The sequence below is a fragment of the Athene cunicularia genome, assembly GCF_003259725.1.
Source record: "Athene cunicularia isolate RWA chromosome 2 unlocalized genomic scaffold, athCun1 chr2_part2, whole genome shotgun sequence".
In the NCBI taxonomy this organism is placed as follows: domain Eukaryota; kingdom Metazoa; phylum Chordata; class Aves; order Strigiformes; family Strigidae; genus Athene; species Athene cunicularia.
In genome coordinates, this window is record NW_020799096.1 from 8,256,434 (window position 1) to 8,283,834 (window position 27,401).

At 40.3% G+C, this 27,401-nt stretch overlaps 1 protein-coding gene and 1 gene segment (V, D, J or C); both read right to left on the reverse strand.

Moving 5' to 3' along the window:
- Positions 1–1,623: 1,623 nt before the first annotated feature.
- LOC113477573 (immunoglobulin kappa light chain) lies at positions 1,624–18,994 on the reverse strand. The gene is made up of 6 exons (XM_026843979.1): positions 18,927–18,994; positions 18,492–18,804; positions 13,796–13,848; positions 5,570–5,863; positions 4,064–4,132; positions 1,624–3,312 (listed from the first exon to the last, which is right to left on the reverse strand). Exons 1-6 carry the CDS (start codon positions 18,967–18,969, stop codon positions 3,179–3,181), a joined length of 906 nt encoding a protein of 301 aa, XP_026699780.1. The 5' UTR covers positions 18,970–18,994; the 3' UTR covers positions 1,624–3,178.
- Positions 18,995–19,723: 729 nt separating this feature from the next.
- Positions 19,724–21,519, reverse strand: LOC113477513. The segment is given in 3 exon segments: positions 19,724–19,800; positions 20,921–21,307; positions 21,429–21,519. Coding segments are annotated over 3 exon segments (507 nt in total).
- Between the last annotated feature and the right edge of the window lie 5,882 nt (positions 21,520–27,401).

The following is a 27,401-nucleotide window of genomic DNA, read 5'->3' on the forward strand; positions in this document are numbered from 1 at the left end:
TTCAGTAGTTCCTGAGGTTAATCTTCCAAGAACTAGGTAATTACTGGAAAGTGTTGTCTTGTGCACCTTGTGAAGAGACTGGTAATACAATGGAGTAAAACTTATCTGTGGTAGAACTATATTTAATGATTTTTTGGACTCATTAGGTAAAACTTGTCAATCACTTGCCATTGTCATTCAATCTATCTCCCTGTAAATAGCTATAGGTGCTGAGGAACAGATTGTCAAACTATTCCTCTGAGATTTTTGACTTCCTCTGCACTTTCTAAATGTGTGCTGGTGCCCCAGCAGTTTCAAAATCACAAACTGAACAGTCCACTATTTGAATCTCTCATAATATTTGTTAGTGTTGGTACCTAGTATCAACAGAAGTTAGCTGTTGGCAGACCACTATAATCCTTACGCAGATCTTTTTCATTTGCAACTACATGTGAGAGGAATCCACAGGTAGTTTTCCATATCACCTGTTGTAGGTTATTTTGACAGTTGAGAAGTCAGTATTCTCAAGCATGTGTCCAGTATAGGACACACAATTATTCTAGCAAGATAAAAATACATTGCAAATCCCTTTCTACAAATAAATTTGTTTGTGCTGCTTACTCCTTTGTGTTTTCATGGGAAAAGTTGATCCCATTCTGTCTTCTTTTCATTAGAATCACCAGATTGCCTGTAACCATTTTTGTAGTATTTGCTTTAATTCTGCAACTCTGTACCAGGAGTAGAGCAGTTGTAATGCTCATACTTGTAGAAGCTTGAAATCACTGAAAATCAGTTGTGATAAGACATGTACTTGAGAAGACATGTCTTTTAAGTGTTAACAAAGTCCTGACAACAGAAGTTTACACTGAAAAGATAACATCTAGCTCTGGTGTGCACTCGTGATAAATAAGACTGCAAGTCCTGCAGACATCCCGCAGCACCCATGTTTTTGTGGTAGCAGTAGCCCCTACGTGTCCATATCGCAAGCATGCAGTTAGACCAACATGCGTAGTGAACAGTGAGTTTCACTGCGTTATTTACATGTAACTTAAGGCATGTGGTTTTTTATCACTTTGCATTTCCATTAGAAGGAAATGGTTTAGAAGTATACTGTGGTAAAAGGCAGGACGGCTGTGGTCTAACTGTCCTCATCTTATCATCCATTCTCATCGCAGCCCACCCCCTCTAAACCAGTTCTGACTGGTTCAGTTTACAGGGTTTTTCCACTAAATAAAACCTTACTGCAAACAAACGCCCCAGCACCCAGAAGCCTTAAAAATCCACTTGTCCTCTTATTCAGGCTAAATAAATAAAAACTAAAAACTTACTATGAACAGTATATATCTGTATAAATAAAATTCAGGGACATGTGAGCTGTTGCAGATATGAAGCCTGAAACTTTAGAAACCCCAGAAACTGATGCGATAGCTGCGCTCAGCATGGTTTAGGCTTGCACGTAGGCACGAGATTTTGTGCAAAAAGCTTGAAAAGCTGTTTTCTGTCTGTTTTCCTGTGCTGCACCAACAGCATCTTTCAGTCTCGTGTATGAGACACAACAAGTGGATTTGTGGATCATTTTCATGAAAAAGATCTTGGTTTATTAATGCATCAAGCATTTCTCTAGCAGAGATCAAGGTAGGAGAGACCAAGACAGTAATATCAATGATGCTACTGAAATCTACATTCCAAAAAAATACCTTTGTAGCTATTTTATTTCACTTTGATTGGAACCAAGCCATAACAAATAATAGCATGGGATATCAGCTGTTTCTCAAAGAGAGTTTGACTGAAGACTAGGCATCACATCTTCCTTCACGTTGAAGAGTAACGTGACATGGAAAGCACTAATTAGTTGCATTGGCTTCAATATGCAGGTTAGAAAATAACTTGTAATATATGCTGTTGGTAAAATAACTGTGGTTATTAACACTGGGCCCGATTTACGTTCTCCTTCCCTTGCAAAGGCATGAGCCATAGGCAGTCCTGTTGTACCAGCACTGCATTTCCCCCTGGTTTGGCTTAGCTCTTCAACAGAAAAGATGTTAACAAGCTAGCTTTTGTTGTTCTCTGTAAAAATATTCCTGTTTAGTACATTGAAAACTGGAACACCAGTGGTTTTAAGGATCTTTTGATTTCCTGAGGAATTTATACAAACAGAGGAATGAATCAGGTTTTCTAGCCATCTTGGTAATTGTGCAAATGCTGGTGATCAAACCCAGGGCTCACAAACAAACCTGGAGGAAAGCTTGTATTGCCCTCTACACCACTGCAGATAGAGTGAATGTGAATGCTGCAGGCACTTATCTTCAAACTTACGGCAGTGTTTTGCCCCAAACTAAGCAAATCCTTTAAATATATCTGCTTCTGATTTTCCCACAGAAATTTGAAAGGAACTGATTTGTGGACCTTGGAGGTGAAGAGTTCAAAGCCCAACACATGAGAATTTTTCCTGTGTTGTGAAAACACTTTATCAAAGCTTCATATTTAAGGTTCTGCTCAACATAAAAAGGTATCTCTAAACACGATAACGTTTGTGAGCGTTGCAATTGTTTTCTTTAGAAATACAGTGTGCAGGTTTTCAGTCTGTGTCACAGTGGTGGGGTTGGACCTGCTGGATTTCTTCCATTTATGTATACGTGCACCTTAGAATTGCTTTTATGATCGTCTGACTTCTTAATTCAAAAATATTATGTTCCCTTTTTAAAATCATGTTTAATTGACTCTTAACGCACTTCAGAATATTTAAGTCCTGATTTGGTGAATACATGAGAATTGCAATAAACCATTGAAAGTAAAAATGAACAAATACCTGTGAAATTAGAGCACAGGAATGCTCCTAATAAAGCCTTAAGCGCAACGGCAAAATGTATCTGTGCTTTATATATCAAAAGCCCTGTTACGCTTCTGAACTATTGCATACATAACTACTGTTAACGTGAGTACCTTCCTCATTTTGCAGTATGGATTTTGGATTAAAATCCAGGGTATGTAAATGTATTCCTATTGCTCAGAAAAATTAGGAAAACCAGGCTGATACAAAAACACAAGCAGTAAAGCAAAACAAGCTGTATGCACTGATGCCAGAGTGGGGCTTTTTTTTTGTCGTTACATCTAACGCTGAGAGCAGGGGTGTCTATATGGATAAGTATACAGTAAAATAAATTTAAGACAATTTTGTAAGCCTTTCCTAAACCAGCATTTATGCTCTTTTTCCTTGGTGCTTGGTTGGAGCCCACATTCTGTAGATGAGGAAGAGTACGATGAGATAGTACATGGAGCTCTTCAGAAGCAGGACGATGTACACTAAATATGCTGTCCTGTGCATTAAGTGATCTGTAACAAACATAAGACAGAAGAGTCTTGTTTAATGCCAGTGTTGTATAACCTCCTAAAAAAGGGGTAGAACTGGGTCTGCATGGTCTGCTGCGGCAATTACATTGAGTTCAGTGGACAGTGTGTAAATACATACAATGTCTAACTGTCCTTTGAGTGGGTTTGCACTACTGATAAGTTCCAGACTGAGCACGTCTCTTAGCATTAGATTTGCCTTTCAATGCCTCTGGGTTGTTACTCCCTGCAAAGGCAAGGACATAATTCTAGTGCTTCCAGCAGATTACCAGTAGCACCATGTTTGCTTGAATCCTTTTGTGCTGGATTTTTTTGAACACAAGTGCTCATGATTCTTCCTAAATCCCTGTTCAAACCAAAAGGAAATTTTTTTTGTCTGAAGTGCTGGGCAATTGCTAGGCTGATGGAGCATCAGCTGAAGTGCTGAGAATTTAACCACTTCAGGTATTTAAAAAAGTGACACTTAGTGCCAGCTAATAATCTAGTAGCCCAAACAGCATCTGTAGCAGGCTAAGAAAGTTTATAGTAAAGCTACCCAATAAAGGCAGGAGAGCCCCTTCTTATAATCCACAACAGAGTAGCACTGAAGGGTTTTTAAGTTACAGACCCCAGACTTAAAAGTTTTACTCTACACTATTTAGAAAGATCATTTTCATGATGTTCTGAGCATATGTATCAGTATTTAACTCTTGCATGACATGCGTCGCTTTCCCACATTTTAATACATCTTAATTACCTCTATTAAAATTAACTGTGCTGTTTCCAGTGCTGCAGTCCTCTTGCTGAGTAGCAGGCTTTGTAGCATCTACTGGAAAGAGAGTTTAAATGCCCCAATTAGGCTTTTCTTTAATTTTAACAAACACAAATTGAGAAATAAGGAAAAAAAAGAGGCAGTACAACGACAGTGAAATGGAAAATTAGTATTAAACAATAAAAAGAGATGTTTAAGATCTGTCTGCAGAGCAGACATTCACAAGTAGGATTCATCTGCAGAGAGAATTTGAAGGGGAGAAATGCTCATAAAGAAGTGACTGGGTGTTTATTGCGGTAGGTGGGAGTTTTGACTTTGCCCTTTCAGGAATGTGTCCATTAGGCTCTTCCTTGGCAGAGTCTCTTTTATTTGGAACTGTAGTCAGTGACCGCCTGATCTTGTCATTGAAGTAGCTGGAGTTTGTTTCCTTCACACCATACTGTCATTACAAATGCAGGATAATTTCCATCAGAACGGATGTCAATTACTCTGTCACTTAATGGTTGCTCAACCCTGAAGAATAATCTTGAGACAAGTATGATCTAAGGTTCCCATGTTGGGAATTTGCTATTTTGGTGTTGGTTGTTCTCTCAACTAAACCCTTTCTGTGCTTGAAGCAGCAAATTTGTGTGTGTTCTTGGTCATGGTGTTCGCACACATTGATACATGGGCTTAAAGACATCTGTATTACATCTCAAAATACATCCTCCATTTAAATAAACTTAAAGCTTATTTCTGTCAGAATACATTCAACATTACAAAGGTTGAAATGTAATGGTTAATGCTGCCATTCATTGGAGTTACGTTAATTTATAGTAAGTTGAACAGAGGTAAATACTGAGAAAAGGTTAATCTAAACCTAAATCTAAAGCTATTGCCAAGACTTAATTTGCATTAATTGTAGGTTACTATTTTCTTTAAAATTCAGTTGTCTTTCAGATTTTGCTTTGCATAATCAATCTTTCCACAATTAAATGAGACATCTTTTATGTTTTAATACATGGTTATTACCTCACTGTTGCTGGACTATGAGCAAGTAATATATTTAAACTCTGCCCTACATCCCCAGCAACCTCGTTTTTAACTCTAGTTTTTTATAGCGGTGACTGATGTGAGGCGCTATCAGAGGGACTTACACCTGTAAGCCATGGCTAACAGAGAGGTAATACTGTTTTCAGAAACTTCTGTATACTGGAAAGTAATCAACATGGCTCAGTGCAGACCTTCTGGAGCTATGCTAGTTTATACCTGATGAGGTTCAAGAACTGCTCTTTTCCTATTACAAAGGGACATTCACTTAGGGAGCATAGCACAGACTGGATTGCTTTTCCTAGGAAAACTTTGGTAGTTCCTCCAGATGTGTATTTTAGCTATTGTTGTGCCAAGCAGAACAGGTGCTTTTTGAAAGCATTGTTTCTAAAATATTATTGCAAAGAAAAATTCATGTCTATAATAACACGTAGAATTAAATTTCTAACATGTAGTATATACCTTGTGTTGACAGCGAACGCTGTTGGCTTTCATGCTCATATTTGCAGTAATAGTTCTTGTCTTTATTCTTCGCTGGTACAGTTAACCAGCTGCCGATTGAGTATTTATCCCCATTTGCGGGCTTCCAAACGTCTCCTTTTACTATGTTGTCTGTTACCTCCTTATTTGCTTCGTCGGTCCATGTCACCCGAATAACCTCTGGGTAAAATTTCTCAATAAGGCAAACATACATTATCTGATTTCCATGTCTCTTCTGCAGGATTTCAGAGCTTGCTGGTGAAGAAGTAACTTTGTCTGGATTGGATATTGGAGGGAAAGAACAAAACAGAGAGCTGAAAGATCAACAGTGTACAGCAAATAAATACACATCCACAAAATAGAACTTCTGAAGAGCAACAATCTAAATGTCTTATTAACAAATGTTTATGATTAATAAATCTATATATATTAACAAATACTTATGATGGGACAAAAAATGTCTCGTGTATGAAAAGAATTTTAGGTAATAGAATGGATGAATTACAGCTGTTTCCATCCTTGAAGTAAAAAGAAGTTTTTGGTGAGCTGGACAAACCTGGAAATCCAACACACTTTATATTAAGTATTATTTTAGTGGACTCAAATGGCAAGTGTTTTTCTAGTCAAAAACGTTTACAATACTATTTAGTTGGAACTTTTAACCATATTTTAAAATGTGTTACTCTATAGAGAACTAAAATAAAAAGAGGCTGTTATGAGTATGGTACAAAAAAATCAAGCTCAAAATCAGGATACAAGACTCCATTCAAATATTCTAAACTCGGTTTTGTCTGGACAATGTAGGTCCTTCCAGAGTCTGAATAATGTTTGGTCTAAGCTTTGGTGCTGTGCTATGTGCATGAAGAAATATTATTTAAGTCCTAAATTGTTTAGTGAACAGTATCATCGAGACTGCTTCATTCACGCTTCTTGTCAAGCAGCACATCTGATAGAGGAAGACTAGAGTAGACCATGTCTACTCTTTAATGCTAGAGTAGATATAAATTATCTCACAAAAGATTTCTTGAGTATTTTTTTAGAAAGATAAATTTAAGTCTGCTTATTTAGACAGACACCAACTCAAAAATGTTTGACAAATTATTTTTGAGAAATGTTAAGGAACTGAAATATTGTTGCAGATATTAATAATCTCTCTTGAAATTGAGTTAGAAAACTTCAGTTGACTACATGAAAGCCTATATCCCACAGCCTTCCAAGAACTAGGGCTGTCAGAAAGTTTATTTGTCTGCACAAGTCTTTGACAATTATTAAACATAATATTAAATATAACAGTAATAGTTCCTGAAAGAGCTTTGTTCTTTTTTTTTTGATGAGGAGTTTAATATTGGTTTATGATATTTATGCAAAAACAGCTACCTGAAAATTTTGTCTACAGAATGTTAAAGATAGACTGTCTTTCAAATCTTTGAAGTTTTATGGCCCCAGTATAAGTCCCCACTCCTAATGAATGAACATCTGCTATACCTAATTAATTTTTTTAAAGCTCATATTAGTTTTGTGATTTTTTTAAAAGCCAATAAAAATGTAGTGTTGCCAATTTTTTGAAGACATTCTATGTATTTGCCAGGTGAAGATCTTGATAAAGACAGGAAAATAGAATCACAAAATGCCCTGGACCCCAAAGGTTGGCAATGCTACTCCTTTACTAATAGATTTGTTTCATGTTTGAATTAACACTTCTGAAAAGGAAAAACCAAAACCAAACTAAAGCAGAAGAACATGCTAGATGTAGATAACATTTCTATATCCAAATAGGATATCAATCCATACCAGATTGTGTTAGGTGATGTGCTTTGTGAAACATGCTCAGTGTGAACATATGTGAATGTATTTTAATGAAAAGTGAGTTGTTTCTACAAGCTAACTGTAGGTAATCTCCATTTCGTTTACCTCTCTAGATTAACCTTGTTATTAGGACTAGCCTTAGCCAGATTTTGTCTGCACAGTGAAGATGTTTTGATATTATTGAAGTGGATAGTAAATTTAAGAGTCCATTTTAGTTAAACGTGAACTTCTGCAGTGCACGCATAGACAGTGCTCATGGGCAATCAATTTTGTCTATACTTAACTGCAAGTGAAGACTAGATACAGGTTTCGGAATTGACTTTTGCTATATAGAAGGTACTGCTTAAGACTTTTTTTTTTTAAGGCATTTTAGGTGTTCATCTCCTTACAGCACTCTTCAGAGTCCTTTGTAAATCTCCGCCACTGAATTTGAGCAGAGTTCAAAGTGTGGTCTGGCTGAGTGGTGCAGATTTCATGCATTGTGAAAAAACACATTGATATAAATACATATTTTTGTCAAAAAGCTCCCATGTTTCTTTCAATGATCTGCCTATTCTAGAGCAATCTTCTACATTACACCTTCCTTAACCTTCAAAAGACAGCTGTTATGTTATGAATTTCCTTAATTTTCACAGAATCATCATCAAGGTTGGAAAAGACCTTGAATATCACCTAGTCCAAACATTTTTGAGATTTGTCATTGAAATTAAAATGTAGACTGAGTTCTCTTGTACCAGAAATGAAATTTCTAACAATTTTATGGATCTCTAACATTAATTTAGTGGTTAATTTTATCTTCTTTAAGCATCAGTCCTCACACTGATGCAAGATTAAGCTAATTTCTAAAATGATTTGTTCAGAAGAACATGATGTAGCTCCTGTCCCAGTGATAGAGCTCCACAAAGCTTCATGACTATTTTAGATGTTCCTTTTAGATTTTCAAAGCCCAGTAAGTTACCCTATTTTGTTTCAGTAGGCTAAAATGTAATTGTCCACTGTGATGTTATTCTCTTGGAGTATTAAATCTCAATAGAGAGGCAGAGAGAGATTCTTCCAGCTGCTAGTTCATCCTGCCCATTTTAGGGACTTCTATTAAGGTGGAATAATTTCCACCTCTGGAATTGCCTATGTCTTTCTATTTACCATATAAAGATCCTAGGTGCTTAGCTTAAATGAAACCTAAATCATACCACGATACTGAGGAAATGTATTGCTTGAATAACCGCAACAGTGTGAATGCATGGGAGTCTCATGTACACACACAGGTAAATGGGTGACAGTGGAGAACTGAACAAAAAGTTTTGCATACATACATGTTTATATATTTTTGTGTGGGGGAAAGAAAATATTGCCATAAACTCTGGGTATGTATATGGAAAAAAGGATGAAAACTTGTAGAACTGGCTGTAGATTTTGATGTACTTTAAGGCTGATCTGTGAAGTCATCAAAGTCAACAAGACAGTTTACGCTGTTTTTTCTGGGCAAATGATCTGACCCTTTCTGAAAAATTTTAGTGTCATGAACGCCCACCCCACTGTCTTTTTTGTGTTAGTTAAACTGTCAAAAAATGTTGCTGTTTACTTTGTTAAAGGGTTTTCTAAGGCAGATTTTAAGAGGTACGTAGTTCTTACTTTTTAAAATAATATATAAGCATGTGCAGATATTTCTTACACTAAAATCTGTCTTTCCTCTCCTGTAATAATGCAATGAGCCTGCAAAACATTGTGCAAATAAAATTCTGGCGTTAAGCTCATAATCAATGAGCTATTAATGAATTTGAGTTCACAATATATGTTTTTATAGATTAACTGTCAAAAGTTCTCTTAATGAAACTCCTCTACAGTTTCTTTATAAGTATCTATAAATAAGATTTATAAATAAGGTCCATATGTTCTCAAGCTGAAATTTTAATCCTCTTACTTGGATGATCCCACAAAACCGAGTAATTTTGCCTGATACTTAAAGCCCCTCAGTTCCCCCCCAAGCCAGTGGGAGCTGAGAGCACTCAGCTCATGAACAGAGTTCGTCCTGCTTGACAGTGACTTCAGGTATTATCACTGATAGTGACATAGTATAGTCCTGACCTACTGTGAGCCTCCCCAGAAACCTTAAAGAGCTTACAACCTTCACTCCAAAGCTTTCCCATTACAACAGTTAAAAAAAAAAAAAAAAAAAAAATAAAAAAAAAAAAATCTATGAAAACACTTACTGGAGACGATGAGTTTTGTGCCAGAACCAAATATCTTCTCATACCCCCACTGGTACATTCCCTTACAGAAACTTCCTGGGATGTTTTGGCTGAACAAGGACCAGACTTAACAGCCATCATATGAACAATAAAAGTCTATTCATTTGGCTACATGAATGTAGAAAACTTAAATTCAGTCTCAGCTAATGCTACTGTGCCCAAAGAGCCTTTAGTGACATGTACTTTAAATTCAGTTTCAAGCTAATCTTTGCCATCAATTCTTCAAAAAATACCAGACTGAAACTTGTTGTTGATCGATCTACCATATTTCCTCTAGATTTTTTTCTAGAAATACTACCTTTTTTTTTTTCCAGGATGGTGTTTTTGACCACACGATTTAAAAATACACACATGCTCGACCAGTGTTTAACTGAACTAATGAAGAGCAGTTCTCAACATCCACAATTCTTCTCAAGCCTCGTGGAGGGGCATTTGTTCATTTTGGGCTTAATTCTCTACATTTTGAGGTTACCGTAATGCTTAAAGAGTGCAGGATTGGGACTGTTCACCCTCAAATCCTGCCATAAATGCCTATGCAGTACTACTGTGAGTAGTCAGCACCAAAAGGAAATGCCACATGTGCATCTATGTACGGTGCTTCCACCATTCCTGTGCACGTCCTTCCCCAGGACCCTCTGCCTTCTCCCCAGGGGAAACCATGTGCACTTTGCATGAAATCCTGCCGACACTGAAACCAATGGCAACATTCCCAAGGGTCCAGGGTTTCCCCCCACGTTTTAATCTTCTGATTATTTATTGTTTGCCTGGAGCTAACTGGCGCTGTGGTGCATCAAAGAGAGCTCAGTTCCTCTTGACTGGAATAAATCAGCTTTGTTAGGACAAATCCACGGGGAAAGACCTTCCCCTTGACCCAACAGGGAGATGCAGAGCCTCAGCCATGGTTTAGGGGAGCTGTTGGCACTCACCATGTTTTCCTGTATAACACCTCTGTTCCCCCTGCTCTGAGGCCAAGGGCCGATCTACAGCCACGTTTCTGAGTTACCCTGAGCCAGCTGCTCTGGGCTGCAAGCTTTGCACGAGGGAATGACCTGATATATCCTAAGTATCCAAAATAAGTTATATTTCAGCAATTTGTCTTTTATGCGAAGACTCTGACCTCTCTTACACAAACATTTGGGTGCTAAAGAAATGAATTCTGCCACTGCAAAGTCCACATCACTTAAAACCTGTATTTTAATTTGTATTATAGTTTATAAATAAGATATCACATTCCCTCTCCTCCAGATTTTGGATTATCAGAATAAGTAATATTTTCTTAGATACTAAAAAACTTACCAGAAACAATCAGCTTTGTGCCAGTTCCGAAGACTTTGCTATATTCACCGTGTGTATGTGCTTTGCAAAATCCCTACGAGTCTCAATGTTCTTAAAACCTCACTCTGTGTCCCAGTCTAACCTCAAATTCTTACTAGAAATGCACCTGTTTCTTTTGAGACTGATTCCTGTAATTAAAATTTTCCTTACAATATGGTGTATGTATGAACCTGTGTTTGCTCATACCACAGCTTTCACTTATGTTAGTCTTTCAGGTTTAGATAAATAAGCTTGCATGTGCATAAAGGCTAAGGATTTGGAATACTGACAAAATGGAGGATGGAGCCCTAGTTTAACAGTGGGCATTCAGAGTCACTGGAATATTTAAGCAAATCCTGTGCGCCTGAGATTTATAATTTTCTAGACAGACTCCTTCAGCATCCCCTGAGGTTTCTATGGAAAAATGTGAGGAACAGTAAAGCCTGTCACCTTGACAACATGAGAAATAATGCATTTGCATATATATATGAATGTACATCTGTGTATGAATATATATCCTACAACAAGATCCTAGTGCTGCATGCTGTCACCAATTCAAGCTGATCTTTTTGAGCCATGGCTTTAGGATGACAGACACCATTATGAACAGGGGAATGTTCACACCGAAACCTCTTTGTAAATATGGCCTTAAAAGAATCCAATACTAAATTAATCTTCATGCCCATTAAATCCTTGGTATTTTAAATCCGTTAACAAATGATCCAATTAATATCACGGTAAGAGGCTTTCACTCTGCAGATTTGAGTGGTCACATCTTCCTTTATGTCTTATAGCTCCATCCTTCTGTCCTGACACTTGTTCGGACTTTCAAGTCCACTGGATTTTGATTTAGGGCTTCATGGTTTTGCCCATTAAAAAAAAATACCAATGCAAATTAATGCATAAATTAATCTTTACCATTTTGATTTTTAAAGGCAGAAAGTCAGTTTAATCCAACCTCAGGTAATGTAAAATAAATTTAAGTGTAATCTATCTATCTATCTATCAAATAGGCAACTTATATATAATTTTTTTAAATTGTAGCTTTTTAAACTCTGAACTTCAATGCATTTGATGAAAACAAAGTAGATGCTTCAGTAATATTTAGGAGATTGCATTTAAAGAAATCAAATATCGCTGCCATAATTTCTGCTATGAAATAATTTCCTAGAAATGTTAGTAGATTGTTCTTTTTATCACTTCAAAGTAAGTTAGCAATATGGTAGTTGCCAGGAAGACCCAGCTGCAGCTGTAGCAGAAGAGATGGCAGAGGAAAACCAGCCTCACACTGACTGAGCAAGCCACTCTGCTGCTGTGCTGAAGGAAAAAAAAAAAAGGATTTGAAGAGGCTGGTTAAGTCTTTGATTCAGTCTCGGCTTCCCTGCCGCAACCTTGTGAGTGCCTGAATTCACTGGAAAGATCCTGTATTGCCAGTTTGTGCTGGATTAATATTCTCGTTCTGCTGTAAACTTCTAAAAACTCATCTATTCCACCGATTGCAAATGCCAAACCCGTCTCTCAATTCCCAGCCCTTCTGTTGAACGCATTTTTGTAAGTCTCGAGCAACTTTCTTTTGGACAGAACTAATTAAAAGGGACCAACAAGAACAAAATCAAGTTCACTACAAGTTGGCGGGAGCTTGGCTCTTTACTGAGTATAGATCCGGGAAAAGGTTCTGCTCCAGTTTGAACCCCGATGATTCATTTGGATTACGGTCACTTATCCTAAATCCTGGGTTTCTACATTTCTTTCCATTAGGAGCAACTTACTGAGCCCATGTTGAATAGTCACCTCTAAAAAGACAAGCTGTGATGAAATGCCTGATCTTAAGCATGAGGTAACTATAGGCCTTTTACTCTATTAATCAGTCAGAAGCCTTGGCCAAGTAAAGACAAAATCCTACTGAATTAGAGTGATGCTTGAAAATAATTTATTTTAAACTGTAGCTACTAAAAGCATAGCAACTACCTGATTAACAAGGTAAGGATTTTCACTAAAAACGACACGCTTATCCTACATGGATATTTCTATTGAATTATAGTTAGGATTTAATTAGTCTTTCTAACATAAATCATTAAAACCAGTCTTTGCCTGATATGCTAATATGAGTTTATGTATTTAACAAGGCTTAAAACTTTTGGTAGCAATAGTTCTTCTGTCTTGTGTTTGTGTGATTGTTTACTCCAGGATTATGGCATTTAAAGCACATTTAATGGAAAAAGAAGATTTTTGTCCTCCACTTTCCATTAAAATAAAGACAGGAAAGACAAAATATGGATCACTTCTTCATATGCATGTAATCAAGCAGTAGAAGAGTATTTGGAGGCAGTGATGTATTTCTACTGCCAAAGTGCTGTGTACATGACAAAAATAATTACGGGTAAGTTATTTCACTTTTACTAGCTTAATGCAAACAGGATTTTGTCAATGGCCATTGCATATTGCTCTTTGTATCTCTATTGGGAAGAGGTTTTCTTTCTTTGTGCTTAATTCACAGCTGCTTGATTCCCTGCTTATTCCTTCAGTACAGCTGGAGGAAAGAATGAGGGCTCTGAAAACTGCTACAGGTAATTTTCCACCACATTTCCAAGGAGGAGCGTGACCAAAAGTGACTCAAACTAGCTCCTTTTCAAAAATGTTTGTGATCCTAAACCACTGCATTATGAACACAGCAAGGCTTACTGTAGGAATGACAGTCTGGGGAGGGGAATCCTGTGCAAGGATGGTGCCAACTGAGGCTCTAAGCAGGCTGGGTACCTTCTGGGACACTATAACACTCATCTATATGGCCACCCCAAGCTCCTATAGCTTATTGTATGGAAAAGAGCATGTAACTTACCTGACACAATGAGTTTTGTACCAGAACCAAACACCTTCTTATAATAGCCAGTCACAGTGAATAGTCTTTGCAATAATAGCACATCTCTGTTATCTTTATATGTGTAAATAGTATTCTTTAAAGAAAATCAGTTTTGCTGTATAATCTATTTTTAGACCCTAGAAAAGTAAAACAGGAGCAGTCGCCTAACCTAAACTAAAAAAAAAAAAACCAAACCAAAAACTGTGGAGGTTTTTGACGGTATATGTGTTCTTAAATTGACAGGATTCATCTCAACTAATTTTACTCTTCTGCAAATTTAGACAGATGGTGCAGATTGAGCACCTTGGCTCCATCTCTGCTTTCTGGAGAGAGGCAGCACCAGCAGAGGATCTGTTTGATCAGATATTGGACAAGTAATTTGCTCCTTACACACCCCCATAATTGCTGAGATCGGAGCAGCACAAGACCCTTAACCAATATTTTTGTTATAATTAACATGAAGCAAACCCCCTGCATGGTTTGGACTCAAACCTCCCAATAAACAGATACACCATTTTCAAATGGTCAGAATTAGGCAAACTGTTTTCATCTCAGGTGCTTAGCTGAGCCAAATAACAGGCATGCATCAAAGCACCTGAAGTTTACTTGAAGGAAAATAATATTGGTAAGTATGTCAAAACATTCTGAGTTTGGCATTATTCCTTAATAATAGTGATAAACAGTTTCTGCAATAGCTAGGAAGAGAGAACAGCCTTTCAACAATGCATATCTTCAGAAAGTTCTGGGCATATCCCAGATAACTTCTTTCATTTGGTATAGTCAGACATAGTCCTAAAGGAAAATGCTTTGCTTTTCAAAAATGTGAGTAACCCAAAGGTTTGACGCTTTTCTTTCAGAATGAATTAGAAATATCACAGAGGTTGGACATACATATTTAAACACAAAACCATCTTTCAGTTCTCTGAATGTTATCTTTGCCCTGTTCAAAGTCATGTTTTAAAAATGCATCTGTGCTGCAACAGCTGTTTGTTTCCCCCATTTCATACATAAATACAACACAATTTCATTGTGTTCTGCATATCTAAATGCTGTTTAAGAGGAAAATTCAGTAGGGTTAAAATTAGTGTGAGCTAAGAGCAGAGCACCTCGTGCAGCCAGTGTCTAACTGTATTGAAAATCATTTCAGAAGTAGTTAGGTTTTACATTTTGTACTTACTTGAAACAATAAGCTTAGTTCCACTTCCAAATATTTTGACATCAGCATCCCACAGTCTGATAACGCTTAGCAAATATCTCCTGCACTGCAATTTTCTTGCACAGGCTACAGAAAAAGTCTCTCTGATTGAGCGCTTGGTGATAAATGTGGCCTAGTTTTCAACATTGGCTAGAGTGCCATTTTTAGAAAAACTTCAATTTTTGAAGTGAGTAAAAAGTTCAGGGTTTTAAACCCAGCATTTTCTGAGAAGAAAGCAGTGCCGTGATTATTTTATAGCTATGTTCTAATCCTTTTAGCTCTGGGATTTCTGTTACAAAGATCTGTTGCCTCTGATGTGCTAGGTTTTCTCTGAAGTAACCTCTTCTTGCTGTTTTTAAGAAATGCGGTTACATTATGATTCTCAAAGGAAATTAAGGACGTTTACTATTATTTGTTGATTTAAATATACAGGTAAACATTTTTTTCCCCCCTAAGTGTCTCTTCCGAATTACTTTTTGTGTGAAAGTACCTCATCTGAAGTTTCATCAAACTCATATTTTGAAGGCCATATTTTAAATGCAGCGTCCATATTCTAAACAAAACTTACAGATGCCCGTAACTAAATTCATGCCTTTTGCAACCAGTTATGGTGTCATCTTTTAGGCAAAAGCAGCTGCCTCTGCACAGACACAGTTTAATTGCAGATTGCAGCAGAGAACATTTTTGGTCAGAGACAGAGATGAAATTTTAAATTTCTCTGTAACTCTTCTCTGCTTTTTACGATTTGACTTAATTACAGTCACCTTGATAATGTAATGTGTTTTCTGAGGAACATACTATAGGCATTGCTTTATACTGAAAATAGCATTCATTCTATTGATTGCAAAACTTCACCACAATTAAGAATAATACAAATGCAAATCAGTTACTTTTTCAGTAGGGCCAGGAACTAGAAGTTTATTACATTCCAGGCAATTTTCCTTCCCAAACAACTTAGACTGAACCATCTCTAGCAATAAGAAACTTTTTTGCATTTCTTACTTGCTGTTCTGAAAGTAAACTTTCAAGCAGTTCACTTTTCTTTCCCAGGACAGGAATGAATCCATCACAATATTTAATTTTTTACCTGTCCTCCTTTTTCCATTCCCCTGTCCTTAATAAGTATTCACTAATTGTTCTAGAGGCAATTGCTCTATTCACAAGGTTGATATGTTTATTGCCCATCAATCCACCCAACTGGGGCACCACTCCCAGTTCACAGATAAAACATGATTTTTCAGAAATTAATTTTCCTACAGTCTTCCATTCTTAATTATCTGAGAACCTGAATGATTGTGAAAACCAGACCGATAATAATGGTACTTACTAGAGACAATTAGCTTGGTTCCTGTGCCGAAGTATTTGATCCATGTGGTTCACGCTATGTTTTGTCTTTGCAATAAGCTGACGTGCTCCCTCGCTATGCCATTGCTGAAGAAAATTCCATTTTTTCCCCAATCATCATGAAGGCCTGACCCTTGGCTGCTTGGAGGATGTCAGGAATTTCAGACTCGCCCCTGGTTGTTCAGCTGATAGATATCTCAGGCCTTTTGGAGGGTGGAAACTCCTAAAGTGTTGACAATTTGTTAGCTAACTCCTCTGCTTAGGTGAATTAGGTGAAGGTTTCTCTTCAGTTTTAGACACACAAATAGGTGCACAGGGTTGTGCATGTTAAAACCCCACATATCTTCAGGTGGTGATCCTGCTTCTTCAGGTGTACCCCCTCTCACCTGCAGTTAAGTGACATAAATTACAACTAGCATTTCAGGTGGCTTAATACAATTCAGCAAAGGGAAGGGAGTGAAAGGCAGTACCATAAGCATCTTCAAGGTGTCCGTGTGCTGCAGGTTGCATCTTCTGACCCTGGTACGTGTTTATTGTCTGCCCATCTCCTGGAATCGCTCCAGATCTGCAACAGCAGCTCACCGGCAGCTTTCCGTGTACTAGCTGGTGGGAGAACACAGCTTTTCCTTTGCGCACAGGTTTCTTATAAAACAGCCCAAGATAACATCAGAGGAGTCACAGCTGCTGTTGATCAAACAACCTGCATGCTTAGTTTGTCATTTAGAAGAAACTGAGTCCGAGTACTTCTGGGATCTCGTGTGGCATACCGACTGCAAAACAATGTTAGGAAATTGCAATTTGTGGCTTGAGGGAGGAAACAGACTGAGGGTGAAAGTCTTTCAATTGAAGCAGATGTAACAAAAGGAATCAACTCTGAAGGCTCCTGGGCAGGAACGTTATAATTGCAACCACAAAGCAATGGCAGGAGAGATGTAAACAGAGACTGGTGCTGACCAGTACTTTTCCAGCTGTGTCCTTAGACACGAAGTGAAGGAGGCCACCACCACCTCACCTGCATTTGCTGGGACTGTTGGATTATGCTCATGACAGTGAGTACCTGAAAGGTCTCATTAGAAGAAACAAAGTGAAACACGGCTTGTTGCAGACGGCTTGTCTAACTCTTCTGTATGATCTGGGCTTGCAAGTATGACAAGGACAAAACTGAGCTATAGCCATTTGGAGACCTAATACATATTTGAAATTATTGCGTCACTTTTTCATCCCATCACACTAATATTCTTTAATGAGTTACACTTCAATGAACCAAGTGAGAAGAATATCAGAGTACTACAGTAAAGGAAAATATTAAGGAGAGGCTTGATGGTAGAGAAAAACATCTCAGGCATGAGGGTCAGCATGCACCTTGTGACTACAGCTAGGAGGATGCGTTGCATATGAGACGAAAGTATGAAAATTTGATCTTAACTATAGGAGGCTCTTTTCTTTGGTATGAGCTTGGGTAACTCTGTCTCCAACTTTTCTGGTGATTCAGATGCAACACCAGTGAAACACAAAGAGTGATAAGCAAGAAGATGGAGAAAGGGCATGATACAGCTTAAAAAAACCCCAAAACCCAATAAAAATGCCCACCCCCATATCTCAGGAGGAATAAAAGGAAAATCTTCCTCCTCCAACAGCTACTAACTTTTAAGTAAAAATAACACTCCTTTTCCTTTGCTTAAAATTTTATATACCTCTGGGCCAAAGCTCTCTATTTCAGTTTTCTTTGTCAGGGCAAAGACTTTGTAGAGCTCTAGTACCATGTGCTAACCTATTTCCAGGAACAACAATATGGAAACGTGCCCCCTTTCCATTAAATAAATGCTTGCAACCAGTTCACTGTCATGCTTGAGTGAAAAGGAGGAGAAGGTGGAATGCAGAAGATGGGGTAAGTATTGGACCTTGACCGTTCCCTTTGCACTAGGCACTTTGTCAGTCAAAATCTCTAGCTTTTGGCAGCTGATGCTTCCAAGGTGTCAGTCAGCACCGAGCACGTCCTCCTTCTCCAAAGCCTGTGCCTGAGGCCAGGCATCTCGTCCACACCAAAGGAAGTGAGTTGGGATCTTTCAGGTTGTTTGTGACTGAGACGCTGGGGGAGTATTTGTCTCGGTGATCACCGAGTTCCTACCACAGTGACTGTCCCAGTAGGCACAGTAGTAGGTAGCAGTGTCGTCTGGAATGACATCATTTATTGTAAGAATACATGTTTTCTGGCGAGGAACTTTTTCAGCCATGTACTTGGATGCTTGGAAGCCATCATCTACTACTTTTGACTGTGCTAAGTAGAGCATCCTCACTGGAGCTGCGTTTTCCTTCTGTTGATACCAGTGTATGATGGTGCTATCATCATATTCAGAGACATCTTTAAAGTGACATTCCAAGCGCACAGTTCCTTTAGACTTGGTGACAGATAGAGGCTTCTGCATGGGGATTCCTTGTGCATATCCATCTAGGGAAAAGAAAAAGAAAAAAAAAAATTATATCATTAGCTGAAGTTCAGGGATTTAGGAAGATGCTTAGCACAGCCATGGGTGCCTGTGAGGAAAGATAAGAAAATAAGGAAGGACTTACAAGACCAAGTGGCTGTGGCCACAAGCGCTGCCAGCAGCAGCATGTCGGCTGGTCATGTTCCACTGTCGTTGAGAGTCAGAGGAGAAGGAAACCAGCCCTTGTGCAGAGTGAGCAACGCCACGTGGGAGGAGGAGGGGACTCCCTCGAGCAGCAGCTGTGTGCATCAAGCTGCGGGGAGCAGTGGGGATGCGGCAGCAAGTGGGAAGGGGAAGGAATACCACATGCTCCAACGAGGATGAGGTCTGCTTCAGGAAGTTTTCTGTCACCACAACAGGAGCACAAGGGAAGGGTCCCTGAGGAAAAACATCAATGCTGACTGCAGCACTGCAAGTGCGGTAGCGATGGATGATGGAAGCCACTGCACGCAACAAAAAGTAAGGGGGATTCACTGAACTAAAGGGAAACTATTTGGAAAATTGCCATAAGAACCTATAAATAAAGACAGCACGTTACTAACAATTTCTGGCTTAGAGCTCTGTGTCACACCACTGGCTAGCCCTGAAGATACCAACAGGTTTCAGTGAAATCACTGAGCACTTGCCTGCTTAAACTTCACTTTGTGTTTAAGACATTCAAAATCTGAGGCTACTGGTGATTAGTGTTTATTTGCATCTATCGCTTCTTTCTAAAGTCCCATAGCTCATTCTGTGTGATGGTCCAGCTTTTCAGGTATCCAATTACACCCTTCATCAAGGAAAGAAAAGCTGATGAGTAGACACATACTTGGCTAAAGGCACAAACAAAAAATTATTCTGCTCAGGCTCCTCTGTGAAATGCTTGCTGTGCCATATACTAACTCATGGCAAATTTGAAATAAATCCATCAAACTTGACAGTTTCAGCAAATCTTCTTCCTTCCAAAAATTCCTGTTTGCCTTAAGATGAAATGAAACAAGAAGAGGGTTATAAGCAGCATGTCATCAGCTGTGTTAGAGAAGAGACTGTACATCTCTGATTTAAATCGGTCCATGTGGGATTTTGGGTATCCAAATTAGGTAAACTGTATTTCCAGGGACTTACAGTTGTGTAAAAGGAACAAGCTTTAGAAAACTCTTTTTCTCTTAGGATATTATTAATAGCAGGAAAAATTAGTAAATATTGTTTTATAGGTTTAGTTAATAGAGCACAGGTGCTCTAGGAACAATACTGACAGTTTAAGCAATTTAGAAAGGCTAGGCAATGAAAAGCTGGACATTGACTAAGTATATGTTAAACAGAACATTTTGGGTATTTTCTTAGAAGTCTAAAAGTGAGTTATGATGAAGATTGTTCAGAAGATAAGTAACCATGATGACCGAAGACTGCATCAGTGAACAGTGGTGTCTGAAGAGGAAACGGAGGATAAGAACTAGTTGAAACTGTGGAATACAATGGACTTTTGAAATTGGTGATGAATTGGGAGATGAAAGTGCCTGGAAAATCACCAAAGACTCTTTGTACTGTATGTTATATCATATATATAGAGCGTGCTTTTTGTTAGCTGTTGCCACTCACTGAGGTGATGGCCCAACTCCTAGTTGTTAATAAAGCCAGCCTAGAGGTAGCCACAGACTGGTGAAATCCTTTAACAGTTGCTTACACATACAGCAGGGAAGACAAGAGCGGGGAACATACAGATCCTTTTCTTAGAAGTCCTAGGAAGTGGCAAGCATATCATTCCCACCACTAAGGTACTTTCTTCAGCGTGTTGTCTTTCTTCTAGTGTCTTCTCTTTCCTAGGGGAGAACAGTGGCTGGACTAAGAAGTCAGTGCAATGTTTGCTCCCCTCAAGGGCCACCAGACGCCTGCCATGGGTGTGCAAACAGCACCAAAGAGGCAGGTCTGTTTTCAGTATTCATGTGCTAAGTCTTAAGGCAGTGAAGACTTCCTTTGCCCTTACAGTAGATGTGCTATTGACAACCCAGACTCAGTTGTACAGGGTTAGCTGCTTTTTTTTTTTTTTTTGGATGGCAAATACCACATGGAGTGAGAAAATCAGGGGAGTGGCCTGGTTACAGCCCCGTGGTTCAGATGTTGAGGGAGACGAGTTTTTTGCCTTGATGATCTTTGAATTTCTATCACAGTGAGGGTCCCAGTAGGCACAGTAGTAAGTAGCAGCATCATCTGGTATTACATCTTTTATTGTAAAAACACATCGATTCTGGCTAGAAACTGTTTCAATCATGTACCTGTCTGCTTGAAAGCCACTTTCAAATGAAGGTTTCCCTCCTGAATAGAACAGGAGCCTCTCAGGAGATTTACCCTCCTTCTGTTGGTACCAGTGTATGACAATGCCATCAAAACTTGCTGCTGATGTTTGAATTTCACATGTCATCCGTGCACTTCTTCTGAACTTTGTGATGGATATAGGGCTCTGCACGGGAATTTCTTGTGCAAATCCATCTAGGAAAGAGAAAAGGAGGAAATGATGTTATTAGCTGAAATACAGGGATTTGGGAAGAAGCCTGTTAGCACAGCCATGGGTACTCTGTGAGGAAAGATAAGAAAGTAAGGAAGGACTTACAAGACCAAGCAGCTGTGGCCACAAGTGCTGCCAGTAGCAGCATGTTTGCTTGTCACTCTCTGCTGTCGTTGAGAGTCAGAGGAGGGTGAAGGGGACCCCAGATGGGGACAGCGTTGTGTTGGAGGAGGAGGTGACTCTCTTGAGCGGTCTCAGCGATGAGTCTTCTGTGTGCAAGCAGATGGGGCACATTTATATAAGGCTGTAGTTCTGTCTGCTCTTGAGGTAAATATGAGAAACGCTGGTAAATCCAAGGATTGTGGCCCTTGAAAAGTCAAGCCAGAGCCACTGAGGAAGGGCTGTGAGTGAGAGCAGCTCTAGTTGTGTATCAGGGCGTGAAAGTTCCAGCCCAGAGGTCACTCCAGTGGGTGGTGTGCATGCCGTCACCCTGAGGGGTGAGAGGAGGTGTACAGTACCTAAACAGGCATTCCCCCATCCTTTTAGGGACCTCCTTTTGCCACCTCGGCTTAGTCACCCAGGGGCATGTCCAAGGGCTCCTGTGCTGGTGCTGCCCTCCACCGAAGCAGCTGGAGGGCACCAGCCTGCAGCAACCGGGGCAGCTGCGCTTCGGGGACGCGCCTCCACTTTGGTTTCAAGTTCAGGAGGAAATGCACAGCCACAGAATTTTGGTTTTGACTCTCGGATGAGGTGCAAACACTTCTTGGAAAGGAAGACTGGAACACAAAAGGGCATCAACAGACATCACAGAGGGGCATCTCGATGAGCAGGGTTGGTGCCATGGGGCACTCCTCTGTGACGGGTGAGCCTGAGCTGCATCTCGCCAATCGTGAGGAAGAGGAGCTGCTTTGGTCTCCCTACTGCTGGCAGCCGGCCACGTGCAGGAAGCCAGCAGTAAGCACATGTTGCTAACTGTCTTGGAAAGATGCCTGTGAGAGCAGGGGTGCAGGGAGAAGCAGGTGAGGAGAGACACTTGCCTTTGTGTGGTAGCAATGGAAAGGGCCCCTCTCTTCCCAGAAAATAACTGTGGGAAAGTCTGTTTAACTTTGTCAGGCCACCCTGAGCAGAATGAGGAGGAGAAGTGACTTAAGGACTGGCAGGCACAACAAAGTGACAAGGAAGAGAGAACTATGAAACAGAATTTAAGGTGAAGGGAGAGAGATGCAAGGAGAAGGTCACCCATCCCAGCAGCATCTCATGATGGTCTCCTGCATGGGTGACTATTGTTAATCAGAGTGAAAACTGCATTGGTAATAGTATCTGAGGACCTGAAATCAAGCCCTTGTTTCCTGTTGCCCCAAACTACCAGGACATGTATAAGCACAAGTAGCAGCACGTTGCTACTCTTCTGATCACACAGCAAAAATCTGTCAGGTGCCTGATCTCAAATTAAGAGAAAAGGAATATGATACTGAATCTCACACAACTGAACATCTAAATTACAGGCACCAGCTCATGGTCACTGCAGCTAAGACTGTTCCTGACCTTCACAGCCCCAACCAGTTGTCCCTTTTTGTGACAGGTCCAGCAGAGCACCCTTTGTTGGCCGCTCAATCACCTGTGCCAGGAAGTTGCCGTCAACTCATTCCAGAAACCTCCTAGACTGGTTGTGAGGAATCCTCACATCCCACAATGTGAAAACAGAAGGCAAGCTGACTGAAGTTAGCATCTGAGGTCACATGTACTACAACCTGGTTTTCAAATAGTTAAGGTGGCCAGTATATAGCAAGGCCATAATCAAATCGTACTGAAAATTTAGCAAAAACAATGCTTAGAGCCTGTGGAACTGTAAAACCACCACTATCAAGGTACTTGTGCTCATTTTTTAAGGTCCATATGCATTAGAGGAATATCTCACAGAATACTGAGCATGTGCACTCTGTCCTAACTAAGGAACTTGGAGACACAAAACTATCTCTGTTTTCTGAGTTAGCTGTCAGGCAAATGCCAGCTTCCCTAGAACTAGTCTTTGATTGTAGAACCCGATCTGTAAAATTCGGTACACTTGGCCTGAAGGGCCTGACAGTCTCTGCTTGCCAGGGGCCTAGCCCATGGCCGAGGTTTTCCATTGTGTCCTGGACACATCAGGTGAGAAACTGTGACAATAAAATTAGGTTTTCTGGGCTGTTGTAGGAATTTGTAGTGGCTGAAATGCAAAGGAAGAGAAAAAAAAAATGTGAAGGAAGGAGTGTGTGTGGTCTTTTATATTCAAGTATTTTTTTCCTTTTTTAAGAAGCAGCACTGAGGGGATGGAGATATGTTTTTCTGTTTAATCTAAGGATTCTAACAGAAGAGAAATTAACAGCTCACATTTGTTCACGCACAGAGACAGGCCATGTTCACTATCAGGTGAGTGCTTTCAGCACAATCAAACCTCCATTTTAAGAGCAATGTTTCATATATTTACCCTAAAGTGACTACAACTCTCTGGTTCCTGGATGTTGCAGATATGTGTGAGGACTGAAGTGACATGCTGATTGCTAGCATCATATATTTAACAGTTGCCAAAAGATATTGTTGGTTTTCCTACCCTGCTGCAGAAAATCATGACAGAGGGGTGGAATAGGGAAGTATCTAATTCTCAGCAGAGTTCAAAGTGCCTTTTTGTACAGCTTATCCTTGCCCATCTAATGCTGTGATGCCTCGATAAATCCAGTACGCACAGTAGTAAATGCCAGAATCCCTTGGGGTTAAATAATCTATAGTGAGACCATAGCGGAGCTCAGTAGGATGCTTCTGAACTTGAACTCTCCTTTTATCGCCACTGTTATCAAAAACAGGTGACTGTCCTGACATGTACAGTATCCTCTTTGGTGGCTCCCCAGAGAGATGCTTGTACCAGTGCACGGTGGTTTGGATGCTCATTCGGCATTCCATGCTGACAGAGCTGCCCTTCATCTGCCTCTGCAGTGCTGGGGTTTGTGATGGAGCTGCCTGCATGTCTCCACCTGGAAAAGAAGCAGCAAAGAAATTGTGTGAGGGGAAGAAATTGCTGGAGTTTAGAGCCAGGACTGTGTTATCTGCAAATGGGAAGGAGAGGAAAAAAGGGCTTACGGGACCAAAATGAAGTTGCAAGAAGGACTGGAAGCAGCAACATGCTGCCCATGTGGGTTAAACCTGGAAATGAAAGACAGAAACATTATAAAGCCCTTCAGGTGGAGAAAACATCAAATGGCTGGAAGGAGGAAATGTCTCATTTGGCACATCCAATGGTCTTCAACCCACTACCATGGAGGGGGCTGAGTTTACTGACAAGCTAAACCACAGCACTAGCAGTGTATAAAGGACCTAAAATGCTCCATCCGAAAAAAATTTTCTTCATTTATCTCTTACATTCTTCTCAGATTTACCTGCTGAACTCACACATAAACCCTCAAATTGTTCAATCCATCCCTTCCCAAGGATGTTCTCCTCTCCTCAGATACCCCAAAGCTGTCCCAGAAATGCATTTCATCAGCCTTTCCTAGAATATACTGCCTCCTTTGGTAGCATAAATTGGATTATTCGTAGTGAACTATCATCTCATGCTCTTTCTTAAAACAGCTCCAAAATGTCTGGTCAGCCTTATCCAGGTACTCCAGACAGTGAAGTGAAACCAGGGTGAAGTATTGTTTTGCCAATTATTAGGCCTAGCATAAAGGACACAGATGAACCAATAACCAAACTGTATTTGATACAAAAGGGTCAGTACATGGGTGAGCGCTGGGGGTACAAACAAGTCAATCAGATTATATATAATTGACACCAATCCCACTGACCCCAACAATGACGCTGCATGACCAACAATGGGTGGAATAAATGGTGACATGCAGTTTCCTATAAAAGGATGGGAGACAACCGAGTCAACAAGCCAAACACATAAGACCAAGGAAGCCACACACTGAATCTCTACACAGTCTGCGTTTACAAAAGCCAGACCTGACTGGAGCCCAGTTCCAGGGAGGCGGGAGGTCCTTCCCCAACAGGGAACTCTGCACAGGACATCCACCTCTGTCCTGGGTTGCAGTGTATTCTATCACCATCCTCATGAGCTGTGGAAATCAGGTGGGGCAGTGTTTCCTTGCCTCCCCCCCTCCCCCGACTATCTTTCTGTTAATGGCCCATCAATGCCATGTAGCATGACTCCTTACCCCATTGTGAGATGCTCCATCCAGAGGGAGAAATCCAGCATTTCATCCTGGATATAACCTGAGATTCTGAATACCAGATATGCTCTCTTTTCCACTGGATTGCCAGAGAAGATGAGCTACTTAACCACCACTGGACTTTTCTGAGGAAGAGCAGATCTTTTTGCTACAGAATCACTGCTTCGGGGGGACTGCAGCCACCATTCTACCAGACTGCTATCACCACCCTGATTAACAGGGAGTCTGTCGGGTTGTATCCTGACTCTGTTAGTTTAACCCAGTGTTATCTGCCTTTAGAATTTTTTTTCCCCTTATTAAATTGTTATTCTGACGGTGCCACCCACTAGTTTTTTTCAAACTAGCACAACCTCACAGACACTGCCCCTCCTGCAAGTGGTCCCAGCTTTTATCCCTCCGTGGGACACCTGACCTTGGGTTACTGAATGTGGGACACCTGGGGCTCATTTACCTATTGACTCTCCCTGCCAGGCCAGCCCCACCCTGGAGGGAATCCTAAAGGCAAACTCACCCCTCCTTTGGGAAGGGCTGTGGGAATCACCCATATGTCAACCTTAATTTGGGGCTTGGGGTTGAAACCCCAGCATTTCATGTATACATGTGTCCCAGCCAACTGTTTGCTGCCTTCTACTTTCCCTCATTTCTGAGCCCTGAAAAGGTGCCCTACAAAGACTTCATAATAATGGCCCCTTGGGCAGCAGCTACCACACACCATGCTCTTCCCTAAGAAAGATTTCTCATTTTCTGACCCAAAAGAGAGAATCTACTCGGCATCTTTTTTGAGTCTTTTTGGCAATAGCAGTGTACATAACTAAATCTCATCTCTCACAGTGTGTACGGAAAGTTCATATTCTTCTGTTGTCCTTGTGACAGATACATGAATTTGCGTTGGGTCCTGTAGTGCAGATGTATCTACATAGAAAGAACAAAACCCAAATCATAAACGTGGAGTTTACTGACTTGAGGACTCTGTCTTTATTATTAGTCCATTTAAGTGTGAAAGCCAGAGAGGAAGGTATCTTCCAAGGCCAAACTAGAGCTGCAAAAAGAACCTGCAGCAATGACATTTTCAGAGAATATGGCTGGGCCTGTAGGAATTTAGTTAATGAACCTTGGATGGGGGATGGACTGCCGTTGAGGAGAGGAAATGACATGCTCTAGTTGCATGAAACACTCACATGGACATGGGATTGTGAATACCATTGCCACTTAAGTGAAATTTCACAGTGGCTTTGCTCCCAGCTGCCTGGCTGAGCGGTGCTGTGTCACCATTTCCTATGTTCCCTGCTCTAATCTGCAGCTTTCTCTTGTAAACACACTTCACAACCAGTTCTTGGGACCGTCTTTTCAGGTGTTGCCCAATGTAACAGGTCCTTGCCTGTAAGAAGGGGCCCTAAGGGGTATCTATGTGAAAAGTAGTCATTGTCATTCATAACCATCAAGTTATGGGAACTGAGTGACCAGTGATGAGTATCATCAATATTTCCATCATGACCTGGATTTGAAGTCTCCCAGGCCAGACCTTCAGTGCAAATACCCTCCTCCTATGCTCCCTCTCTGCCATCGCTTCATTTTTGCTAGCTCAGACTGTATTTGGGAAAGTACCTACATTATTCAAAGACAACCTGTGTTACTCTATAATTCAGCTGTAATACCGTCACCCACAGGGGTGCTCAAGCACAGCACATTATACCTGCTGAGTTGTAGCACGCTGCATTTCTTTGCTGTTTGCCCTGTCCATTATTTATACTTATATACTCAGCATGAACCTGTTGGGTTGTTTTAGAGGGAGGAGGGTGCGGTGGTTGTTCTCTGCGTTTGACAGAACGCCTGCTGCTCAGGGTGCAGGCAGCTTTCTGTACAGGCTGCCTGT